The following is a 24220-nucleotide window of genomic DNA, read 5'->3' on the forward strand; positions in this document are numbered from 1 at the left end:
TTTTATTGGGTGTTGTTTTTTTTTAAAAAAAAAACATAAAAAAAAAAAAAAAAAACAAAACAAACCAAACAAATAGATTTTTAGATTATATTTAAATAAATATTATAATACTGTTTTATTAATTAAAAAAAAAAGTGGCCTTTAGTTAGGTGGAGTGTGTCTGTTAAAATAAAAATTACCCTTGGGTGTGGTGTTATATTTTAAATTCTATCTATATGTCATTTCTTTTTAACTTTTAAATCTATGAGATTAATATATATGCTATAATAAACAATTCATTTTGAAATAAACTAAGGAGTCCAGAGTTTAATCTAGACATCCTTTAAAGATAGGTGATTATGACTATTGTTTGTGTGTGGGTGTCAAAAAAAAATAAATAAAAAAAAACTAAAAATTAAAAATTTTAAATTTTTTAATTTTTTTTTTAATTTTTTATTTTTTAAAATATTTTTTTTTTTCACAAATAATAACAAATTACAGATAAAAGATTAAAAGTATATAACAAACACCACCCCCCTCCCCAAACAATAAAATGAACATTAATTTCAAAAGGATAATAAGTAACTCAATATTTATTATATCAATACCATGTTTAATTCATAATCATATTTTTACAATAATGTATGATGACAATAAAAAAAATAATAGATTTTTTAATAATGATAAAATTAAAGAACCAATAAAATCAGATAATAGTCACAACAGTAGACCCAATAAAATATTTGAAATGATCACAACTGACAGTAATGGTAACATTGTTTCAACATCAACCGCAACCATTTCAAATAATAATGATAATAATAATAATAATGATAGTAATGATAATAATACCACAATCACAGAATCACAAAATATTAAAAAAGAATACACCGAAAGAAAATCATTGTTACCATTTAGATTAATATTTATTAATAAATTTTCAAAAAATTATAAACAAAATGATATTGTTGCATTAATGTAAAGTATAATACTTTAATTTATCTGTTTTTCTTAAAATAAAAAAATATATTTAGAATTCCCCCATTAGCAATTTACAACCACAATTATTTTATTTTTTGGGTTATGCTATTTTTAAAAAATAGAATTTTTCAATTTCGTCTAAAGAAAATTAGATAATAAGATTATTCTCGATTGAATTACTTTAAATAGATAAATAACAAAAATAGAAATATATCATAGATAAAAAAGATAAAAAAGATAAAAAAGATAAAAAATATAGATTTTTAGATTTTTAGATTTTAAGATAATTAATTATTTTAAAATAATTAAAACCCCCATTTTTAGGAAAAAAAACCACCCATTTTATGTTTTTTATTTTATTTTTAAATTTTTTATTTTTTTTTTATAACTTTTTATATATATATATTAACTAACCTATTTTTCTTAAATATAGAGATCCCAAATCACCAAATGAAACTATTATTAGAAAAGTTTTAGTTGCATCTAATGATTTATTGCAATACTATGCAACCGGAGTCCCCACAGGATCATTAATGTACGCCGAACCTAACAAAGTGGGTGAGAATTCCGCAAAGGTTACCCCAAAAGGTATGGTGTTGGGTAAAGTTATGTTCTATATATAAAATAATCAATCACATACAACACACACACAAATATATAAATACAATTAATTTTAATTAATTAGTTCGGTTAAACAAAGAATAAAGTTTTTAAATTATTCGAAATAATTTTCTTTTTCTCATTCCTAAAAAATATCTTTTTTTTTATTTTTTTTTTTTATTTTTTTTTATATTTTGTTTTTATTTTTGTTTTTGGGTAAATTGATAATTTTTTTTTTTCCTCTTTTTTTTTCATTTTTTTTTGTTTAAATAGATTTTATATTATTATCAATTTAGTTGTCAATCAAAAAAAAAAAAAAATTTTTTTTTTTTTTTTATTAGTTTTTATAAAAAAGATGAATATAAAATCATTAAAAAAATCATTATTTATTATATTTATAATCGTTTTTTTAATATTATTGATTTCGAGTAATTTGAATATTACTTTCAAGGATAGTAATAATGATATTAAAAGTTTTGAAAATATCAATTCAAACAAAGAAAATAATATAATAATACAAGATGAAATAAATAATGATAATAATAATATAGATAATAAAAATATAGTTAATAGTAATAATAATGTTTTAAAAAGTAGTGATAAAAGTACAAATAAAAATACTATAAATATCAATAACGAATTTATTTTTGATAATAGTAATAAAAACAATAACATTAATAATAATAATGAAAGTAATGAAAGTAATGAAAGTATCCAAAGTAAAAAAAGCGAAGATTTTAACAGATTTGGGGAGAGCAATGGAAATAGTAAAAGCAGTGAAGATAGTGAAAAAAGTTTAAATAAAAATAATAGTAATGATTTTAGAAGTAAAATTAACTCGAATAATGAAAGAGGTGAAGATAATGAAAGCGAAGAAAGTAATGAAAATAGCAACACTCTATATAAAGAACAAGCTACACGTGTTTATATTACAAAAGAAGAAGCAGAAAGAAGAAAAAGAGAAAAAATAGAAAGACTCAATTATAACAATAATATGACAGTTATTGAATCAGCAATGTTATCAAAGTTTTCAATTGAAGAATGTAGAAATGAAATTAAATATTTAATTAAAAATGATATTACGCAACCAACAATAGCCTCAATAAAACAAATGCCAGGTTATCCAGGCCCAAGAGAACCATACTATGATTATGATGAATATTTAGACACTGAATGGAAGGAACAGCCAGAAAACAATACTCTATTACTACCAAAACCACATATATTTATACATATGCCAAAAACAGGAGGAACATCATTATTAAAAGTATTCAGAAAAAATAATAAATCATTTAAATTCTATCATGGCACTATTCATCCAACCTATCCAGAGCTTCAACATATCACAAGAAAAAGCACTCTCTTTGGTCATTTTAGATTTGGTTTACATAAATATTTTAATGACATTCCCAAACTATCTTTACCAAGTGATGCAGAGGAGCCATATTTTAATCCATACAGTTATCTTACCATGTTAAGAGATCCTGTTGAACGTACTATATCACACTATTACTTTTTAAAAGAAAGTATTAGCCATCCTTTACACAAAGAGACCCTTAATAGAACACTTTTAGAATGGACTGCAGTGTCACCTACATCAAATAACGAGTTTTGTCGTCGTATGGTTGGCATTGATAGAAACGTAGAAACTCCTATCGACTTTGAACAGTTATGTATCCATCGTTTAAAATACACATTCAAATATATTGGTATAATGGAAAGATTTGACGAATCAATCGTATTACTATCTCACAAACTTGGTTACACCAAATTATTATTCCCAAATGAAAATGTCGGTAAAATTAGAGCCACTCACACCAAAGAAACCTTAACTAAAGAAGAAAGAACACTTATAGAACGTTTAAACACTGCAGATATCAAAGCATACAAAATTGCATTAGAAATATTCGAAAAAGAAATTGATTTGGTTGGAAGAGATTTCTTTAACAACGAAGTAACTCAACTCAAAAATATATATATTAAAGAAAACGGTCCAGTCGAAACACTTTATATCAATGATAAAAGATCTAAAAAAAATAAATTGTCAAATATTAAAAAAGAACCAGTAATATATATAACTGGAAATGGAAATGATATAGTCACAAACAGCAAAGATTCAAATAATAATAATGGGGGTAATTTAAATACCAATAACAATAATAATAATGAAGTTAATAATGATGGAGGAAATTTAAATATTGTAAATAGCAATAGTAACAGTTTGAGCGGTAATGGAGGTAACATCAATAATAACTTTAGCGATAGCAATAATAAAAACAATAATAATGATGGCGGCAATTTAGAAAATTAAACTTTATCATTAAATAAAAAAAATCTTAATAAATTAATTAATTTTAAATTTATGATTGTGGTGATTGTGGTCTTTTTTTTTTTTTTTCCCAAAAAACTTTTACCTTTTCTTTGTTCATTTATACTATTTTTTTTATGAAATTAAATTATAAATTAAGACAATATAATATTATAATAATTATATTTAAAAAAAAAATAAAAAAAATAAAAAAAAAATAAAAAAATTAATTTTTTCAGTTTTTTTAAAATTTTTACATTATTTAGTCTTTTAAACAACCCCCAACAACAATGAATTAAATATTACAACAGCAATGAAAAATATATATTTTTTAAAAAAATTATTATTTGTTGTAATATTAATTGTGTTTTCATTAATCATTTCATATAGTTTCAATAACACTTATAAAAATAGTATAAAAAATTTTAATAATAATATTAAAATTTCTGAAAAAGAATATAATATAATAAAACAAGATGTAAATAATAGCAATAAAGATGATAATAATGACGATATTAATAGTACTAGTGATAATAATAATTTAGATAGCAAAGAAAAAAGAAAATTAAAATTAAAAGAATGGTTTGAAAGAAAAAGATATTATGAACAAAAACAAATAACGGAAATGAATTTATTGAAAAATCATTCAATTAGAGAATGCAGAAAAGAAATTAATTATTTAGACAAACATGATATTACACCCACTATAGCCTCACTCAAATTAATACCAGGCTATCCAGGCCCGAGAGAACCATACACCAATAATAATGAATATTTAGACAACGAATGGAAAAAAAGTTCATTAACCAATCGATTACTACTACCGAAACCATATATATTTATACACATGCCAAAAACAGGAGGAACATCATTATTAAAAGTATTCAGAAACAATAATAGAAATTTAAAATTTTATTACAGTAATGTGCATCCCCCATATCAAGACCTGAAGAACGTTGTAAAAAAAGACACACTTTTTGGTCATTTCGTATTTGGCTTACATAAATATTTTGACAAACACCCAGAAACCCGATTACAATTACCAAAAGATATAGTAGAGCCTTATTTAAATCAGTACAGCTATCTAACTATGTTAAGAGATCCAATTGACCGGGCCATATCGCATTATTACTTTTTAAAAGCAAGCTTTGACCATCCTCTACACCATCAAACAATCAATAAAACATTTATAGAGTGGATATCAATCACCGATACCGTAAATAACGAATTCTGTCGTCGTATGGTTGGTATTGATAGAAGCACCGAAACAACAGTAGACTTTGAGAATCTATGTATCCATCGTTTAAAATACACATTCAAATATATTGGTATAATGGAAAGATTCGACGAATCAATCGTATTACTATCTCACAAACTTGGTTACACCGATTTACTATTCCCAAACGAAAATGTCGGTAAAGTTAGAACTAACCACACCAAAGAAACTCTAACTCAAGAAGAAAGGTCACTTTTAGAACGTTTAAACACAGCAGACATCAGAGCATACAAAATTGCATTAGAAATATTCGAAAAAGAAATTGACATGGTCGGAAGAGATTTCTTGAATCAAGAAGTAATCCAATTCAAAAAGAAATACAATGAGGAATACAATATCACATAAAAATATTCAACTTTAAAAAAAAGAATTAATAAAATAAATAAATTTTAATTAATTTATTTACAATAAACAACCATAATTTAACCGATTTCCTTTTTTTTTTTTTTTAATTTTTTAATATCTTTTTTTTTATTTTTTAATTTTTTTAATTTTTTTAAAAACCATTTTACGAATTAATTTTACTTTATAAAAAATAATAATGATATATTAAAATTATAAAATGAATATACAATCATTAAAAAAATCATTATTTATTATATTTATAGTTGTATTTTTAATAATATTTCTTTCGAGTAATTTAGATATAACTTTAAACCAAAATAATAATAATAATATAGAAAATGTAAATTCAATAAAAGAAAATAATGTAATAGTTCAAGATGAGTTAAATAGTGGCAGTAGTAACATAAAGAATGGGAACAAAATAAGTGACATTAATAATGACAGAAATAATGACTTTAATTACAATAAAATTGATAGTAGCAATATTAATAATAATAATATCAATTTAGACATTAGTAATAATAATTTAGATATTAACTTGGAGGACGATAGTAAAAGTGAGTCAAGTAAAGATAACGTCAGTAACAATAGTAATAATAGTAATAATAAAAATGAAAATAATTATGGCACCAACAACTATTTGGCTAAAGAAGGAAACGAATTTAGTGAAAAAGCAATAAAAGAAACAATCAGAAATAACGAAGTTATGACATTAAGAGAATCAGTTATATTATCAAATTATTCAATTGAAGAATGTAGAAATGAAATTAAATATTTATTAAAACACGATATTACAGAACCAACTATAGCTTCACTTAAACTTGTACCAGGCTATCCAGGCCCACGAGAATTATATCACAGTAATAAAGAGTATTTAGACACTAAATGGAAAACGGAACCAGAAAAGAATTCATTATTACTACCCAAACCACATATATTTATACATATGCCAAAAACAGGAGGAACATCATTATTAAAAGTATTCAGAAAAAATAATAGAAAAATCAATTTATATCATAATACTCAGCACCCAACTTATCCAGAGCTTCAAAATCTTCCATTGAGACATACACTATTTGGTCATTTCAAATTTGGTTTACATAAATATTTTGATGAAAATAAAGAAACTCAATTACAATTATCAAGTGATATAGTAGAACCATATTTAAATCCATACAGTTATCTAACAATGTTAAGAGATCCTGTTGACCGTGTAATATCACACTATTACTTTTTAAAAGAAAGTACTGGTCATCCTTTACATTCAGAAGCCGCAAATAGAACACTTATAGAATGGACTGCAGTATCCGAAGCTTCAAATAACGAATTTTGTCGTCGTATGGTTGGTATTGATAGAAATGTAGAAACTCCTGTAGATTTTCAAGAGTTATGTATCCATCGTTTAAAATACACATTCAAATATATTGGTATAATGGAAAGATTCGACGAATCAATCGTATTACTATCTCACAAACTTGGTTACACCGATTTACTATTCCCAAATGAGAATGTTGGAAAGATTAAAAGCCACACTAAAGATACCATTACACCAGGTGAAAGATCAATTATAGAGCGTTTAAACATTGCAGATATCAGAGCATACAAAATTGCATTAGAAATATTCGAAAAAGAAATTGATATAGTTGGAAGAGATTTCTTGAATCAAGAGCTTATCCAACTCAAAAAGAACTATATCGAGGAGTATGGCCCAATTGAAGTATTTTATATTGGTGATAAATATAATCAAGGTAAAGGTAACAATAATTTCAACACCAATAATAGCAATGGAAACGGCGATGGCGGCAATTTAATTAGTAATAATAATGGTGAAATTAACAATAATAATAATAACGATGGTGGTAATTTAAACAATATCAATAGCATCGAAAGTAGTGACAATAGTAATAACAATGTTGGTGGAAATTTGAACAATAACAACAGTGATAGCGATAGTGTCAGTAATGATTTTTAAATATAAAATAATGTTTTAAAATATTTTTAAAATATTTTTTAAATAAATCTAAAATATAACAACCTTTTTTTTCTAATCTAGTTTAATTTATGTGTTGTTTTAATTTTTATTTTTAATTTATATCAAGTTAATTTATTATACAATTTTTTTTATTATAATTATGATTATTACCTTCAAATACATTTTGTGATTCTACAATTCCATTTATTAAATCTGCATACAACTGTGTCACATTTAAATTATATTTTGATGATGTTTCTAAATATTGAATACCCATTTCGTCTGCAAAAGATTTGGCTTCCTCGTAAGACACTGCTCTTTCAGCGATTTTATGTTCAACTAAATCTAATTTCGTTCCTATTAAAACCATTTCGGAATTGACTCTTGTGTATCTTTTTGCTTCGTTAAACCAAAATGTTATACATCTTTCAAAGGATGCTCTATTTGTAATATCAAATACTAAAACTGTACCATTTACTCCTCTATAAAATGATACACCTATTGTTTTAAATTTCTCTTGACCAAAAGTATCCCAAATATAGACCCTTAAAACATTACGATCAAATAAAAATTCTTTTATTTTAAAGTCTTGATCTAATAATATAAATGAATTTTCTGAATCGAATCTATCCTCTGTGTATCTTAATGTTAAACTTGTTTTACCTATAATTATTTATTTATTGTTATACTTATTATTAATATTTTTGCTAATTTTATAAATTATCTAAGCAAATAGAAAACCATCTTACCAACTCCAAGATCCCCAACTAAAATTATCTTTACAATAGTTTTTTCCATATAATTTATTTATTTTATTGGTGGTTTGAAAAAGTAAATATTAATTTAAAAAAAAAAAAAAAAAAAAAAAAAAAAAAAAAGGGTTTTTTCCAAAATTTTTTTATATTTTTATTAAATTTTTTTATTATGGTATTATTATTAATTGTTATTAAAAAATTTTATTAGAATTACAAAGATATAATTAGAATCGAAATGGTTTATAATATCTTTTTTTATATTTTTTTTTATTTAAAAAAAAAAAAAAAAACAAAAAATTTAAAAAAATAAAATTAAAATTTAAAAAAAAAAAAAATCAATATTTTTTTTATTTTTGGTTTTTTATATTTATATCATAAATTATAAATAACAAATAATAAATAATAAATAATAAATAACAATAGTAACAATAATATCAATATAATAATGGTAAATAAAAAATGGTTAATTTAAAAGAAGTAGAATATAATGAAAGTTTAATTAAATTACAAGAGATATTGGAATCTGAAAAAGAGATTTCACCAGAAGGAAATGATTACAGCAAATCAAATTATTACTGCGAGGGTATCTTGGAGAATGCAGATACTCAAGTTGATATCGATGGTTTTGGTCAATTAGAGTTTCCTTGTCAAGAGAAACAATTGAAAATGTTGATCGAAAAATTAGGAATACGTGCACCATATGGCAAAGGTGGCGAAACAATTACAGATTTATCAGTTAGAAAAGTGTGGCAAATTCCAGCAGATCAAATAAATCTGAATCATCCAACATGGCCAAAAACAGTTGATACTATTTTAAATAAATTAAAGAATGAACTTGGTGTTTTTGATGAAAAGATTCAAGCTAATTTATACAAGATGTTAATTTATGACCAAGGTGGATTCTTTTTACCACATACCGATTCAGAAAAAGAACATAGAATGTTTGGTACTTTAGTAATTGTTTTACCAAGTTCACATAAAGGAGGTGACTTAATCATTAAACATGGCAATAAATCGGTTACATTAAATTTAGAAAATGATCAGCTAAATCAACTCAAGTACTCTTCATTTTATAGTGACTGTCAACATGAAGTTAAACCAATTACAAGTGGCTATAGGGTATGCTTGGTTTACAATTTAATCAAAACTGGTAAAAGAATGTTAGAGGAAAACGAAATCAATGGTGGTGATAGAAAAGAAAGGAAATTAAATGGTGAATTTAGAAATAATGATCAAGAAAATGAAACTGTAGAGTTTTTAGAAAGAGAAATTAATCAACAATTAAAAAATTCAAATAAACTAGTTTATGTATTTAACCATCACTATACAAATGCACAAAGAACCTTTGAAGATTTACGTGGCAAGGATAAGTTAATTGTTGAAAAGCTAATGGCCATCAAGGATAGATGTAAATTTATATTATATTTAGCAGAACTAAAACTTATTGAAAACAGTTTTGGTGAATTTAATGAAGAAGATACCTCGATGGGATATGAAGAGATTGGCGTGGAAATTGGAGAAACCCAGGTACAAAAATTTACAGATATAAATGGAAAACAATGGAATGTCAAAAGATTAAATGTAGATATTAAAAAGGAGATTTTCCCAAAAGATTGTTTCAATACTATAGAATCCTATAAAATTGCAGCTAGTGGTCCAACAGGTAACGAGGGCTCAACTGAAGATAGATTTTACAAGACTACAGCACTAGTAATAATCAAATCTCAAGATAAAGTAAATACTGTTATTAAAGATGGTACCAAAGATGATATACCAATGGTTGTTTTATCGGATATAGTATTACCAATGATTGAAAACTACTCAAAAACTAATGACACAGACACAAAAGAATGCGCACAAATTATAATAGATCAGTATTTTAATCACCCAAAAATCAAACCAACATTAACTATTTCAAAACAACTTAGATCCACCATTAAAAAGTATTGCCCATCACAAGAGAAAGCTTTGTTTGTTGAATTGATCAAGTCATATCAAAATCATCAAAAAGAATTTTATATAAATATCGAAAAAATTATAAACTATTTTACAAAAGAACAAATACTCAATATAGTAAAGAAACCTATACCATATGACTATAGTAATCATAAACCAAATGCAAAAACCAATAATATTTTAACAGCATTCAAAAACTTAATAAAAATAATAACAAATAGCAATAATAAAATAGATAATAAAATAGATAATCAGGTTATACAAGAATTTATTGATAGTAATATTGAATTTTTCAAACCAAAAGTACCAATTCCAAATATTAAATCATCCTATAATAATTATCAACAGTTTCAAACAAATAATTTTCCATCAGTTTTAATCCAACACTATCCAGAATATATTAAAATATTTAAAGATTCGATAAATCATTCGCTCAGTTTCGAATTACCATTAGATTCATTAGTAACCCTTAATAACTTTTGTAAATTATTTGATGATCAGCCACAAGAAATTAATCAGCAATTAGATAGAGAAAAAGAAAAAATCGATATAATATACCATCAAATAATATCAAACAACCTCAAAGATTATTTAGCTATAGACTCACCACAGGATAGCTGCTCAATAGATCAATTGTATAGAAATTGGGAGCAACTTGTATATCCAATTAAAGATACCAAAGTATTTCAAAAATTATTTTTTGAAAGTTTAATCTATTCAAATACCAACATACAGGTTATATTAGATTTCATCCAAAGAATATTTGAAGGTTATGATAATGAAGGTGCAAATAACAATACCACCAAAGTTCTTGTAGATGAAAATAAACTCAATATTGAAGCATTTACTGTACTTTACGAAACAACATTAACAAACTATATTGAATCAATTACTAAACCAACTCTAAAAAACTATAAATACAACCCTATAACAGAGTGCGTATGTGATATATGTAAGAGTTTAAATAGATTTATGAAGGACCATAAAAGAACCACATACAGCACAGAAATTACAGATATAGGTAAAAAAAACTATATTTCAAAATTACTCGATAGCAATAATAATATTTTGCAATACACAAATAGACAAAAGAAATACTCAACACCAGGTGGTCATAATATAGAAAAGAAATTTAATCCAACTACATTCATTCATCCTGATGATTTTGTTAAAGCAGTAGAAAAAATAAAAACACTTGTACAAGAATTTAAAACAATATTACCAAATCAATGTAGCAGCTATACAATCAAAACAATTGAACAGTTTTTAAACAATAGTGATAAAATATTAAAGAACTCTAAAACAATCATTCCTTCTATAAAAATTAAAAAGAAAAAAATTAAAAAAATGAAAAAATAAAAATAAATTAAATTTATATTCATAACTTTATAACTTTATTTAAAGATTATCATTATTGCTTATAATGTAAGACAAAGTTTATTTTTGAAGAAAAAGGATCTTACGTCTTTTTCTAACTCAGTGACGGTGTCAATTCCATAGTCCAATACCTCTTTGCCATCATCACATTTCATTAGAAGAGCTTGAGCCTGGGTAACGAATGATTCACATTGGAGCTTTACATTCTCTGCCTTGGTCTTTAAAATACCAGCTTGCTTTAAATACTCGTTACAGGAACTCTCTTGTTTTTTTAAATTGTCCATTGTTTTATTTAAATTATTTTCAGTTTCATCGAGTGGTTTAAGACTAGCATCTAATTCTGTAACTTTGTTCATTTTTTCATCGACCTCGCTTTGATGGGATGAAACTTTTCTTACCTTTTCATTCAAGCTATCTGTTAGCTCTCTTATTATATCTGTTACTGCGGCACCAATTGGATTGAAAATGTGATTAAAAGCATCCCAAACGATAGCACCTGCTGAAGTTCTTTTTTCAATCTCTTGTTTTAAGCCGTCAATTTCCGAATTTAAAATTTGAATTTCACCAATTAATATTAATCTTTGAGTATTAATACCGACTTTTTTAACCATAATATCATTCTTAAGAGTTTGGGTTTCCTTAATATTATCTGTAAAAAATAAAATTTTTTAGTTTTTTATTTTTTTTATTATTTTTATTTTTTTATTTTTTTATTTTTTTTATTTTTTAAACATACCTTCAACAATAACAATACAATTAGTATAATTTTCTAAATTTGATTTTTGGACTTGAATAATATAGTCTTGTTTTGAAATAACATTATTACTTTCTTTAATTTGAACATTTAAAGCTTCAATAAGTTTATTAATCTTGATTTTTAATGTTTGAATTTCTGCTTCATCCATTTTAAATGTATTTGTTAAATTATGTTATACTATTTATTAATATTAAGTTTATTTGTAAATAAAAAATAGAAAAATTAAAAAATTTATTTTAAAAAAAAAAATACAAAAATTTTTAAGAGGTTAATTTCAAACACCAAAAAAAAAAAATATAAAAATAATCAGTTGTATATTATTAGGGGGTGGGGTTAATATCTCAACCAATCATTTTTCAAGGGTCAAATTTATATACATATTTTAAATAATTTATGATGATCAATTTGCAAATAATAATAAAAATAATAAAAATATTATAAAAAAATTAATAATTTTATCCCCAATTTATTTTGTTTTTTTTATTTTTTTAATAATAAAGAATTTTTTGAGGAACAGTTTTTAAATGTTATTAAAATTCTCAGATTATATTACACCTAAATCTAATATATGTTATTGTCATATTTTAAATATAATTTATGGCTTGGGTTTTAAATTCTAGCAAGCTGGAAAGAAGGATACCATTCATTTTTGGATTTTTAACCTAAACTTTTTAAGCAAATTAAACAACTGTGGATTTGGTTTTAACTTCTGTAAGAAATGGGCCTCTTTTTTAATTTCTCTTTTAGATAACTCTCTTGTTGCTCTTCTTTGTGTGATGATATTTCCTAGATTAATTTATTGATTATATAGATCTTAATTTCATTCTATTGAGTTATCAAAACTATAAAGATAATCATAATGAGCTTATACAGTATCAATAGCAATTATTGAATTTAAAATTGGTTGAGTTCCTTCCAAAACAATTGCACCTGGTAATGTCTCAACTTTTATTTTGATGTTTTGAGTTATTTCAAGCTTATTCAGGTATTTGTTTTTGTATATTTCTGATTCTTTTTTTTTTTGTATATTTTCTATATAATTTTATTAATGTGTCAATAAATTTTTAAAAAATACATTGATCAAAAAAAAATTATTTTTAAAAAAAATTTAAATAAAAATACCCCATTTTTTTAAAATCAAGTTAAAAAAACCAATTTACCCAACCACCTTTTTAAAAGGTGTTTGGATAATAAATTTTTCACAATACCACACTTTGTGTGTTGTTTGTTTTTATTTCTTTTTCTTTAGAGATTTATCAAAGTGTTTTTATAATTAATAAAAGAAATCATAGATCATTTTTTTTTTTTAGAAAATTACCACATACAAAGCTATTTATTTTGTAGTTTGTACCTAATATTTTTAATTTTTTTTTTTTCTAAAGTAAAAAAATTAATTTTAAAATTGTGCAATTAATTTTTTTTTATTTCTAAAGTATTATTAATAATTGTAATATTTAAATAATAAATAATTGAATAAATTATAAATGTCAAGTCAAAAAATAGTTCCAATTAACTATGTAACAATAGACATTAAAAGTAAGTATAATTTTAAATATTTATTAAAAAAGAAAAAAAATTTTAATAAAAAAATATTTTTTATTTTTTATAGATTGGGATGATATTCCAAAAGCTGTCAATTGTAGCCCAGATGTAAAGAAAGCCGTAGATAGTAACAATATGGTATATACCACTATAAATGTTAGTGATGCAATGATAAAACTTGCCACTGTAGGTGAACTACTTAAAGTTGCTAATGCTGCCTCAAATGGTTTTCCATGCTCAGTCCCTATCATTTCAATTCTTGCAGACTATCAAAGTTTAGTTAACGATACTGTAAATACAACATCAAAGTTTGTTTATTTTTCAATGGCCTCTCTTAGTCAACATTCTTTAGCTCTTCGTATTGTTCAAAAATATCCCCAAAAAGCACTAGCATTACTCGGTAAAACATCTGAAAAGGCTAAAGAGATGTCTGATATTTGTCAAAAACTAATAGACTTAGCAAAGAATCTGGTAGATAAATCTATTCAGGCCCTTAAAATAGCAACTGGTGATCAAGTGGGGGTAATGGAAAAAGAAAAAGAAAATCAAAAACTACAAGATGAATTAAATGAAAAAGCCGCAGTGCTTAGATCTGAAATAGAAGATTTGAAAACCCAAGTCAGTGAATTAAAACAATTGGCTGAAGATGCTGGCAAAGAAGCTGCTGAAGCAAGAAAGTTTGGTATGATTTTACAAATGGTAGATGCAGTGGTACATCCACTTTCTCTTTTAACTGGTCCAATAGTCGATGCATCCCATGGCGGTTCAAACAAATCCAAAATGGATAAAATCACTGGTAAAGAAACACCGGATGCATCACAAAAAATCAAAGAAGAAAAAAAAAAATATCAAACCCAAGTTGATGAAAAAAAGAGAGAATTAGAAAAAAAAGAAGGTGAATTAAAAAAAGTAGAGGCAGAACCAGAATCACCAGAAAAAAAGCAAAAAAAAGAAAAATTAAATAATGAAATTAATGAAATTAAAAATGCAATCAAATCACTAGGTAATAGTCTTGCTAAGGTTATGGATGAAATATCCAATGAATATAAAGAAAAAGCTGCTAAAAGTAATGAGAAAGAGGCTGAATATAGAAAACTAAAAAACCAGTATCAGGGTAATTATAAAAACATTTTATTTATACTGTATTATTTTAATAAAATTATTTACTAATCAAATAAATTCTTTATTTTAAAAGATTTACAACGTAAAGCAAATGCTGATTTAACTGAAAATGTAATAAAGTTAAAATTACTCTCTGATGAAAAGAATTATTTAGAGGTTTCAATTAAATCGTTAGAAATTACAATTAAAACAATGGGAAAAGTATGATTTATTTATATTAATTTAATTTCTATGATAGTACTAATTTTATTAAACCTATAGGTTAAAACTATTTTTGAAAACACCCGTTTATTCTGGCTTCAAGTTCAAAATCAATGTAAAAATTTAATTGATATTTCAAATATTAAAGATTTATCAGAATTTGTTGATATTGATGAAGAATTCCAAATCGATTATTCCAATCAAATTAAAAAATCGGGTTTAAAATGGTTAGCACTTGCTAGTATTAATTATAATGCAGCAAATGCTATCACTAGCGTAAAAAAGAATTTTGATCAAATAATGTCCAATCTTCCGGGTAAAGAAGAAGCCATTCAAATTGTTAATGAGTGTACTGGTAAAATTCAAAAAGCATTAGAAGATGAAAATAAGAAAATTGATAATACTAAAAAACTAATTGAAGCCCAAAACAATAATCCAACCCAACCAGTTAGTGCTTAATTATATATAAAAAAAAAAGAAGAAAAAATTATTTTAAAAATCAACCATTTATTATCTCTTTCAGTAATTTTTTTACTTGCAACTTTTCCAAATTCATAATAAAAGGTTATATAAAATAATGATGGCTTCTACGGCTGAAAGATTTAAATTTAGATTTAGTGATTATAAATATTATTTTTAATAATTTTTTACTTTATTAGGTAAAAAATTATTAAAAAAAAAATGGTAAAACGATTTATTAATTTTTTTTTTTTTTTTTTTTAAAAAATATTTTGATTAAACATTAATTGCAGATTGATTCTCAATTTCAGTTGGTGGAGTTGGTGGTAAAGTAGCTGATATTTGATCGGTATTCATTTCAACTTTATCGATTTCTCTTTCTTCGGTGTGAGTAAATTTGCATTTTGGATTTGTACAATCTTTACCAAACTATTTGAAAATATAAAAAAAAATTTTATATTAATATTAATAATGAAAATAAATTTTAATGAATAGAATAACAATGGGATACTTACTTTACAATCTGGGACTGGTTGTTCTGTTGAATGATGAGCAAAGGTACAATTTGGAGTTACGCAACTAATACCAAATGAGCATGGTTTACCATGACCAAATGGACAATTTCTTCCCATATTACAAGCAGTACCAAATTTACAAGCTGGTGGTGGATGATAGAAACCACAGGTTTTTCTATTTGGACAAGCGAAACCGTTTCTACATGGAATCTCGGCCATAGTTGGAACTGCTGGTCTTTGTGGATGATTATAAACACAATCTGGGTTTGTACAACTTGTTCCATATTTGCATGGAATTGATGGATGAATATATAAACATTTATTACCAAATGTACAATTTGGGAAATTTCTTTATTATTTATTAATTATTTTAATTGATATTATAATAATTATTTTAATATTATCATATTATTTTAATATTATTATCATTATTATTATTGTGTTGTTGAAATAATATTAATATTTTGTTTTTTTGATATTTTTTTCATTTGTATATATTGCCTATATTTAACTAGATTACTTACGAGCATTGAATTGATGGGTGGTGATATATACAAGCTTCGCCATTTCTACAAAGTGGCCAAAATTGACATCTTTCTTTTTTTGATTTTTTTGCTGTTAAATTTTCTAATGGAGAATTGATTGGGTCATCAAGGCTATTATCTTTTGAAATAATATCCTCTTCGTCTCTATTTATATTTTTTCTTTTCTTTGATAAACCATTAGGACTATTACTACCATTATTATCACTGGCTAAACTATTTATATCATTTAATGTAATTGTAAAGTTGGTTTCATTTTTTCCTTTATTTTTATTATGGTGATTATTTGGTTTTTCTTTTTTATTCTTAAACCCAGCATATTTATTATTATTATTATTGTTATTATTAATATCTATATTATCACCATTTTCCTCTGACATTGGTATTCTAATATTCTTTGTGTCATCTGCTGCTTGTTTTGCTGCATTTAAAATTATTCTTTGAGTTGGTTTATTTGAACCATTATCTTTTGGTGAAATTGCAGTTGGTGGTGGTGATGATGTCATGGTTGTATCTACGGCTGGTTTTTGTAATGATTCGAAATATGAAGGTATATAACTCCAAAGCCAAACTAAAAATTCCTTAGCTTTTTCTAAACCTCCTACAAACTCCCAAAGATCGCCTAAAATTTCATCTTGAGTTTTATTATTTCTAACCATAACTGTAATATATTCTGAAACCATATCTTCGCATCCTAAATACTCTTTAACTTTTTTTTGTATATTTGCAACATTTTCTGGTGAATAGTTATATGTTCCTAGTGTTGCCATTTTCCTTTTTTTTAAATAATCTTTTAATTTTTAAAATATATATACTATTGCTATTTTTATTATAAATATATATATATATTACAAAATCTAATTATCTATTTAATTAACTAACTATAAAAAAGAAAATAAAAGATAAAAATAAAAAAAAATTGAAATGAAAAAAATTTTAAAAAAATTTTAAAAAAAATTAAAAAAATTAAAAAAAAAAAAAATAAAAAAAAAAATGAATTTAAAATTTTTTTTCTTTTATATTTTATTTTTATTATTTTTATTATTTTTTTTCAATATGGTTATTTAAGTGAATAAAACCAAAAAGATAATAAAGTAATATAGATTTACTATTTAAAAGTAAAATTGAATTTTTAAAATTCATACACACAAAAGATAATAAAAAAAAATTAAAAATTTTTTTTTTTTTTTTTTTTTTTAATTTTTTTAATTTTTTTTCATTTTTTTTTTCAATTTTTTTTATTTTATTTTTTATTTTTTTTTTTCAATAAATCACATATATATCAACAATAAAATGGATCAACCAAACAGATTAGTCGATCAATCACTTATCACCAAACCATCATTACCAAGATATCCAATTATTTTTAGAGAACCAACTTTTAAACAAACTAGAGATAATTTTAGAGCATCAGATTATGCATTAGCAATTTTTGGACCAATGGCACTTTCATCATATGTCTATTACCAAACTTGTAAGATCAAACATAATTAATGATAAATTTTCAATATACCAGAGAAAAGTCCATTTAAAATCGTTATATTGATAATTGAGAAAAAAAAAATGACATATGGATATTAGTATCAAAAAGCCCAAGTAATATTTTATTAATTTTGTTTTTTTAATATTATTATAGATTTAGATAAAAGAGCAGTTGCTAGATGGTCTATTGTTATTGTTCCAACATGTTATTTTGTTGCAGCTAAACTTTCTTATCGTAGATTAACTGGTGATAAAGAAAACGAAAAAGAATGTAAAAAATATGGTGTTGAATTTGTTAAAAACACAACTCCATTCAATATATAGATAATTTTTAAACAATAGCAACATTAAAATAATAGTAAATAATAAAACAACAACGAATTAAAATGAAACAATCAATTTAATACTAAAAAACATTAATTTAAAAATAACAAAAAAAAAAAAAGCAAAAAAAAAAAAAATGATCGATACAAAATTCGAAATGTTAAATAAACATGTATTTAATTTATAAAAAAAAATTAAAAAATAATGACACAATATAAACAAAATAGTATGGGGGTATTCATTTAATTATTTATTTATTTATTTATTTATTTATTTTACATAAAATCGTTTTTTTTATTTTTTATTTTTAAATTTTTTAAAAAATTTTTTGTATTTAAATATTTTTTATTGTTTTTTTTCATACCCAAAATTTTTTTATTGTTTTTATTATTTTTTTTCATACACTTAAATTAAAGATATAAATATAAAGATGGAAGATAATAATGATCTTGAGAGTGTTAGACAACATTGTATTAAAGTTGGCGCAGCAAAGATCGAGGAAATGTCCAAAGTTCAAATTCAGTCTTGTTTAGATTCATTAAAAGATAAAGCAAACGAAATTACTCAATTATTTGACGATTGTGTACCAAGAATACCTACAAACAATCCTCCTATCTATACATTGGTTACCATTTTTAATTTATTAATAAATGGTGAATTATCTACTTTTGGCGTGGGTATTATTATTTATTACGATATTGTTATATATAACAAAAAATTAATTTTATTTTTATTTTATAATATACAGGACTCAAGAAACAGATGTTGTAAAAATGGAGAAGTTTTATTAAATGAAATGAGAAGTTTCAATGTAAATAATGTCAGTTTTCACACATTTAGTTTATTAAGAGGTTATTTCGAAAATGTTCAAGATAATGTTTTAAATACAGATTTCGTTTTTGAAGAAATTGAACCATATGGTGACGTTGCTGTAGATTTATACGAGTGGTTAGATTCAAATTATACACTTTTATCATTAAAATATAATGATAATGATGAAGATGATGAAATGATGTAAAATTAAATAAAAATTAAAATTTTTTTTGAAACTATCCCGCTTATATTCATAGCTAATTATCATCTTTATATATTTATATAAATTATTATTATTATTATTTCTATTGTTATAATATATTTATATAAATTATTATTATTTTTATTATTTTTATTATTTTTTTATTTTTTTAATCCACATTTTTTTTCTTTTTTTTTTTTTTTTATTAAATTTTTTTTAATTTCCTATATTTTTTTTATATTAACAATGGATAAAAAAAACAATAATAAAAAGAGTACAAAAAGTAATAAATATTCAGACTTTAGTAAAAAAAAAGAAAATAAAGATTATAACTATAGTGGAAATGACAATGTCATTAATAGTGGTGTCGAAAGCCAAGTTAGCAACACTAATCAAAGCTTAATAATTAAAGATAATTACAGAGAAAGTTTAAAAAAGTATTTCGAAAATGACAACGTAAAAATTAGGGAAGAGTTAACCCATTACAATTTAGCATACGATCATACATTTAATAAAGTTTTAGAGTCTGAGTTACTAGCAAGTAACAATGAACTATTATCATCTCTAATTAACTTTCCCGTAAACGAAGAGTTAAAAAACAGTAGTGATATTAGTGATAGGTAAGTACAATATAATCAATATAAGTAATAGATTAAAAACATATTAATTGGTTTTTTCTCTTTTTAACTATTATAGATTATTATATAAAGTTTGGAATAATGTATTTTTAAGAAAAGAAATTCATAGTCATATTTTATCCTTTATTTTATTTAGTGTTGTAAAGTTTGATAATAAATCTCAATATGACCAGTTTAAAGATAAATCATATATATCAACACTTGGGTGGTACAATGATCAACTACCAAATAATAATGAATTACCACCATTTTTGACAGGTTTACATTTGGACGGTTTTTTTAATCAAATATTACCCTCTCCAACAACTTTACCAAATACAATTACTACAATTAGATTCGGTTATGATTTTAACCAAATAGTTCCACCCGGCTCATTACCAAATAGTCTCACTACAATCATATTCGGTTTTTGTTTTAATACAAAGTTAGATGTAGGTTCGATTCCAAACTCTGTAACTAATTTATCATTCTCTTACTGCTATAACCAGCCCTTTGATATAGGTGTTTTACCCCAGTCCCTCAAGTCTTTAACGTAAGTTTTTTACACTAAACTGTATACTGTGCCCCATAACTAACAATATCTATACGTTTAATTAATGTAGTTTTGGCAACTATTTTAATCAAGATCTACCCCGTGGAACTTTACCACCAAGCATCGAATCGCTAGAGTTTGGAAAATCATTTAATAAAGAACTAGAGGCCGGAGCGATACCATCAAGCATCAAATCAATTATCTTTGGTGACTTTTATAATCTTCCATTACCTACAAATTTTTTTTCCTTATCTTCATTGACCAATCTAAAATTGGGATTTTGTTTTAATCAACCCATTAGACCTCATACCCTTCCACCATCGCTCAAGGTTTTGACACTTCTTAGCGATATCAACAAAGTTTTAACAGATAATTGCTTACCATCATCACTTGATAGTTTAAACATAGGTAACAAATCAAATTTTAGTATTAAACATCAAAGTGAAAAACCAAACCAAACAGCATTAGATAGTCAAGATCAGCAGACACTAAATAACCCTTTATTAAGAATCAATAGTTTTATTCAAATGCGTCGACAGCAACAACAACAAAAACAAGGCACCACAACCACAACCACAACATCCATATTCCAACAATAATAAAACAAAATAAAAATAAAAATAATTATAAAAACTATATTTAAATAAAAATAATAAAGTATTATAAAACTTTATTTTAAAAAAAATCAAAAGCAAAAATTTTTATTTTTTTATTAATTATTTTTCTTTTTCTATTTGTATTACTTTTTGATTAATTATAAATTAATTATACATTATTGGTTGGGTTAGGTAAGGACATAAAGAATGCACTAAGTATAATAAAGGTAACTAAAATATGAACCAAAGTTGAAAGGGGTGGTAAAAATGGTTTCTTTTTCTTATTTTTCAATAGATTTGATTTGTCGATTAAGGATTGTTGTTTTGGTGATGATGGTGAGACAGATGATGATGATGATGCCAACGATGATAAATCAGATGTTGCTGTGATTGAATCTTCTTTAACTCTATTTAATAAATTACTATTTAATAAATTATCTTGTTGTTGTTGTTGTTGTTGTTGTTGAATTGGTCTTTTTTTTGGGGAATGTAAAATTTTATCTAAACTTGAACTTTTTTGAATAGTATTTCTTGATGTTGGATTGTGTTCGTTATTTAAACCTTTGACAACGGTATTGTCAATGTAGTCTCTTGAATATGATCTTAACTTTCTAACATTTTGACTACCATTGTTGTTTAGTACTAAACTTTCTATTTGTTTTTGTAATTGTTGAATTTTTTGTTGTTTGTGATGGTGCTCGAATTCGAAATCGTTGTGTTTTCTTTGTTTTTTGAATTTTGAATTATGTGAAACATCCTCATCACTTAAACCCTCCTCTTCATCTCCTTCGTTATCTTCATCTTCATCATACTCATCACTTAAACCTTCCTCCTCCTCTTCTTCGTCTTCATCATAGTACTCTTCATCTTCCTCGTCTTCAAATTCCTCTTCTAACTCTTCAAACTCCTCTTCTTCTTCTTCAAGTGGATTATACTCGTTTAATCTTAATGATTTATTATTATAACCGTTGGTGTTATGAGTAATTGCGATACTATTAGTTGTATTGTTGTTATTCATTTGATGACCTCTAGCATAATATTTAAAACCATCAAGATTAGAAATATAATTAACTTGATCGGTAATTGCTTCCATTAAGGTTGCACCACCACTACTTCTTCTTGGTCTAGATTGTGTAACAGTTGAAGGATCTTGGTAACTCTTTTTCAAATTTAAAAGATGGTTTCTTTTTTGTGAAAATTTCTTTTTCTTTTCTTTGAGTTCATATTTTAAATTTTCTTCGGCGTCATCAATTTTATAATTATTTGTTGACGAACCAGAATTTGGATTCTTTAATATTGATACTGGAGTTATAACTGTGTTGGTTGGTAAAGATGATATAGTGGTTGTTGAACTCGACGATAAAGTTGGTAGGATAGATGGTGGTTGTGATGGTTGAGTTGTGGTAGTGGTTGTAGTGTTGGTTGTGTTGGTTGTTGTTTGCTTATCATCAAGATCGACTTTATCAACAGAAGCAAGAGTATTCGATAAATTTTGAGTAGAAATATAATTGCTTTCTATTGTTTTGGTATTTGAATCAATTGATGATAAATTATTTTTAGATTCATCCTCTGTTGAATGATCGCTCTTTAAGTTTGAATCATTCGTTAAACTATTTGAATCTGATGTGGTTGCTTGGGATGTATTTTTTGATATAAACGATTCTGATGTATTATTAAGTAATGGAGTTGGTGTATCTATTATTGTTTCTGTGGCTGTTGCTATTGCTGTTGTAAGTGTAGGTGTAGGTGTAGATGCAGGTGTTACTGTTGTGGCTGAAATATCTAATGGTGTAAGAATAACTTCACCATTTTCATTTTCAATATTGGTAATTCCATTATGATCTTCATCATTTGATTTTACCTCTAACTCTTGTGATAATGATAAAACAGATGTATTCTAATTATAAAAGTTATATATTAGTATTTGAATATTTAATGTTTTTAATATTATTATTGCTACATACAGATATTAAGGATGATACTAAATAGGTTTCAACAGGAAGTAACTCTTTTTTAAATGCGCAATAATGAACATATTCTTTAACTAAAATTGGTATACCTAAAGAAAGAGCTTGTTGAACTTTTTGTGTCTTCTCTATATAACCTTGTTTTGTGGTGATTAAATGTGTCGCCTTTAATAATAATTAGTATTATTTTTAAATTTTTATAAAACATAAAACAGTTTTATAATTACCTTTGTGCATGAATAACAACTTTTGCCTCCATTCTTTTTAATAATCTTTACTAACTCCATTTTCCTTTTGAGATTAATAGTTATATCAATAACAAAACCCAAGTTTTCGAAAATATTTGAATTTAATTGATTTTCATCTTGATGAATTTCTGTTGAACTCGATAAATCTTCATTATTATTATTATTATTATTATTGTTATTCGAATTGGAATTGATAACTATTGGTGAAAATGATGATGATTGTGAGGATGATCTAGTTTTATTTATTGGTTGCGATGATGATGAGGATGATGATGGTGATGATGATAACACTGTTTTTGGACTTGTAGGTCTATGATTTGGTTGTGATGTTGATGTTTGTGAATTTTTAATTTTATTGTGGTTATTATTAATATTATTATTATTAACAATATTATTATCTATTGTTATTGCTCGATTAGAATGATCTATTGTACTATAATCCAAATCCATGATATATTCTCTTGTGCTATTGAACACATGTTATATATATGTTGGTTTTTATTTAAAGGTTTTTTTTTTTTTTTTTTTTCTTTTATTTTTTTTTAATAAAAAAAAAATAAAAAAAAGAAAAAAAATTAAGTTTATTAATAAAAATTATATACAAATAAAAAGAAATTTAATTATATATAAAATAAAATTTAAAATAAAATTATTATAATTATATTATTATAATTTACAAAAAAAATAATACAATTGTAATAATGAGTTGGGAGCAAAGATGGATGTGTGAA

At 24.3% G+C, this 24220-nt stretch overlaps 13 protein-coding genes across 13 annotated transcripts; 9 read left to right on the forward strand and 4 right to left on the reverse strand.

The window, feature by feature from the left end:
• Positions 1 to 532: 532 nt before the first annotated feature.
• Positions 533 to 1583, forward strand: DICPUDRAFT_81189 (uncharacterized protein; the record flags this gene model as incomplete). The annotated part of the gene is made up of 2 exons (XM_003290413.1): positions 533 to 957; positions 1394 to 1583. The coding sequence occupies 2 exons, from the start codon at positions 533 to 535 to the stop codon at positions 1581 to 1583; spliced, it is 615 nt and encodes a 204-aa protein (XP_003290461.1).
• Positions 1584 to 1915: 332 nt separating this feature from the next.
• On the forward strand, positions 1916 to 3871 carry DICPUDRAFT_81190 (uncharacterized protein; the record flags this gene model as incomplete). The annotated part of the gene is made up of 1 exon (XM_003290414.1): positions 1916 to 3871. The coding sequence occupies one exon, from the start codon at positions 1916 to 1918 to the stop codon at positions 3869 to 3871; it is 1956 nt and encodes a 651-aa protein (XP_003290462.1).
• A 310-nt stretch (positions 3872 to 4181) lies between these two features.
• On the forward strand, positions 4182 to 5489 carry DICPUDRAFT_154982 (uncharacterized protein; the record flags this gene model as incomplete). The annotated part of the gene is made up of 1 exon (XM_003290415.1): positions 4182 to 5489. The coding sequence occupies one exon, from the start codon at positions 4182 to 4184 to the stop codon at positions 5487 to 5489; it is 1308 nt and encodes a 435-aa protein (XP_003290463.1).
• A 217-nt stretch (positions 5490 to 5706) lies between these two features.
• DICPUDRAFT_81192 (uncharacterized protein) lies at positions 5707 to 7461 on the forward strand (the record flags this gene model as incomplete). The annotated part of the gene is made up of 1 exon (XM_003290416.1): positions 5707 to 7461. One exon carries the CDS (start codon positions 5707 to 5709, stop codon positions 7459 to 7461), a length of 1755 nt encoding a protein of 584 aa, XP_003290464.1.
• A 127-nt stretch (positions 7462 to 7588) lies between these two features.
• On the reverse strand, positions 7589 to 8259 carry DICPUDRAFT_37398 (uncharacterized protein; the record flags this gene model as incomplete). The annotated part of the gene is made up of 2 exons (XM_003290426.1): positions 7589 to 8124; positions 8211 to 8259. 2 exons carry the CDS (start codon positions 8257 to 8259, stop codon positions 7589 to 7591), a joined length of 585 nt encoding a protein of 194 aa, XP_003290474.1.
• Positions 8260 to 8590: 331 nt separating this feature from the next.
• DICPUDRAFT_98697 (uncharacterized protein) lies at positions 8591 to 11554 on the forward strand. The gene has a single exon (XM_003290417.1). It carries the CDS (start codon positions 8676 to 8678, stop codon positions 11529 to 11531), a length of 2856 nt encoding a protein of 951 aa, XP_003290465.1. The 5' UTR covers positions 8591 to 8675; the 3' UTR covers positions 11532 to 11554.
• A 36-nt stretch (positions 11555 to 11590) lies between these two features.
• Positions 11591 to 12454, reverse strand: DICPUDRAFT_154986 (uncharacterized protein; the record flags this gene model as incomplete). Its single annotated transcript, XM_003290427.1, has 2 exons — positions 11591 to 12198; positions 12286 to 12454. The coding sequence occupies 2 exons, from the start codon at positions 12452 to 12454 to the stop codon at positions 11591 to 11593; spliced, it is 777 nt and encodes a 258-aa protein (XP_003290475.1).
• A 1336-nt stretch (positions 12455 to 13790) lies between these two features.
• Positions 13791 to 15630, forward strand: DICPUDRAFT_98698 (uncharacterized protein; the record flags this gene model as incomplete). Its single annotated transcript, XM_003290418.1, has 4 exons — positions 13791 to 13842; positions 13916 to 14962; positions 15044 to 15171; positions 15232 to 15630. The coding sequence occupies 4 exons, from the start codon at positions 13791 to 13793 to the stop codon at positions 15628 to 15630; spliced, it is 1626 nt and encodes a 541-aa protein (XP_003290466.1).
• A 276-nt stretch (positions 15631 to 15906) lies between these two features.
• DICPUDRAFT_154989 (uncharacterized protein) lies at positions 15907 to 17457 on the reverse strand (the record flags this gene model as incomplete). Its single annotated transcript, XM_003290428.1, has 3 exons — positions 15907 to 16059; positions 16146 to 16494; positions 16670 to 17457. The coding sequence occupies 3 exons, from the start codon at positions 17455 to 17457 to the stop codon at positions 15907 to 15909; spliced, it is 1290 nt and encodes a 429-aa protein (XP_003290476.1).
• Positions 17458 to 17980: 523 nt separating this feature from the next.
• DICPUDRAFT_81198 (uncharacterized protein) lies at positions 17981 to 18493 on the forward strand (the record flags this gene model as incomplete). Its single annotated transcript, XM_003290419.1, has 2 exons — positions 17981 to 18161; positions 18324 to 18493. The coding sequence occupies 2 exons, from the start codon at positions 17981 to 17983 to the stop codon at positions 18491 to 18493; spliced, it is 351 nt and encodes a 116-aa protein (XP_003290467.1).
• A 430-nt stretch (positions 18494 to 18923) lies between these two features.
• Positions 18924 to 19511, forward strand: DICPUDRAFT_37370 (uncharacterized protein; the record flags this gene model as incomplete). The annotated part of the gene is made up of 2 exons (XM_003290420.1): positions 18924 to 19166; positions 19242 to 19511. The coding sequence occupies 2 exons, from the start codon at positions 18924 to 18926 to the stop codon at positions 19509 to 19511; spliced, it is 513 nt and encodes a 170-aa protein (XP_003290468.1).
• Positions 19512 to 20193: 682 nt separating this feature from the next.
• On the forward strand, positions 20194 to 21277 carry DICPUDRAFT_37392 (uncharacterized protein; the record flags this gene model as incomplete). The annotated part of the gene is made up of 2 exons (XM_003290421.1): positions 20194 to 20678; positions 20749 to 21277. Coding segments are annotated over 2 exons (1014 nt in total), but the record flags the coding sequence as incomplete, so codon positions are not given.
• Positions 21278 to 21350: 73 nt separating this feature from the next.
• Positions 21351 to 24166, reverse strand: DICPUDRAFT_98700 (uncharacterized protein). The gene is made up of 3 exons (XM_003290429.1): positions 23469 to 24166; positions 23239 to 23406; positions 21351 to 23171 (listed from the first exon to the last, which is right to left on the reverse strand). The coding sequence occupies exons 1-3, from the start codon at positions 23937 to 23939 to the stop codon at positions 21444 to 21446; spliced, it is 2367 nt and encodes a 788-aa protein (XP_003290477.1). The 5' UTR covers positions 23940 to 24166; the 3' UTR covers positions 21351 to 21443.
• Positions 24167 to 24220: the final 54 nt, after the last annotated feature.

This window comes from Dictyostelium purpureum (assembly GCF_000190715.1).
Source record: "Dictyostelium purpureum unplaced genomic scaffold DICPUscaffold_224, whole genome shotgun sequence".
Taxonomy (NCBI): Eukaryota; Evosea; class Eumycetozoa; order Dictyosteliales; family Dictyosteliaceae; genus Dictyostelium; species Dictyostelium purpureum.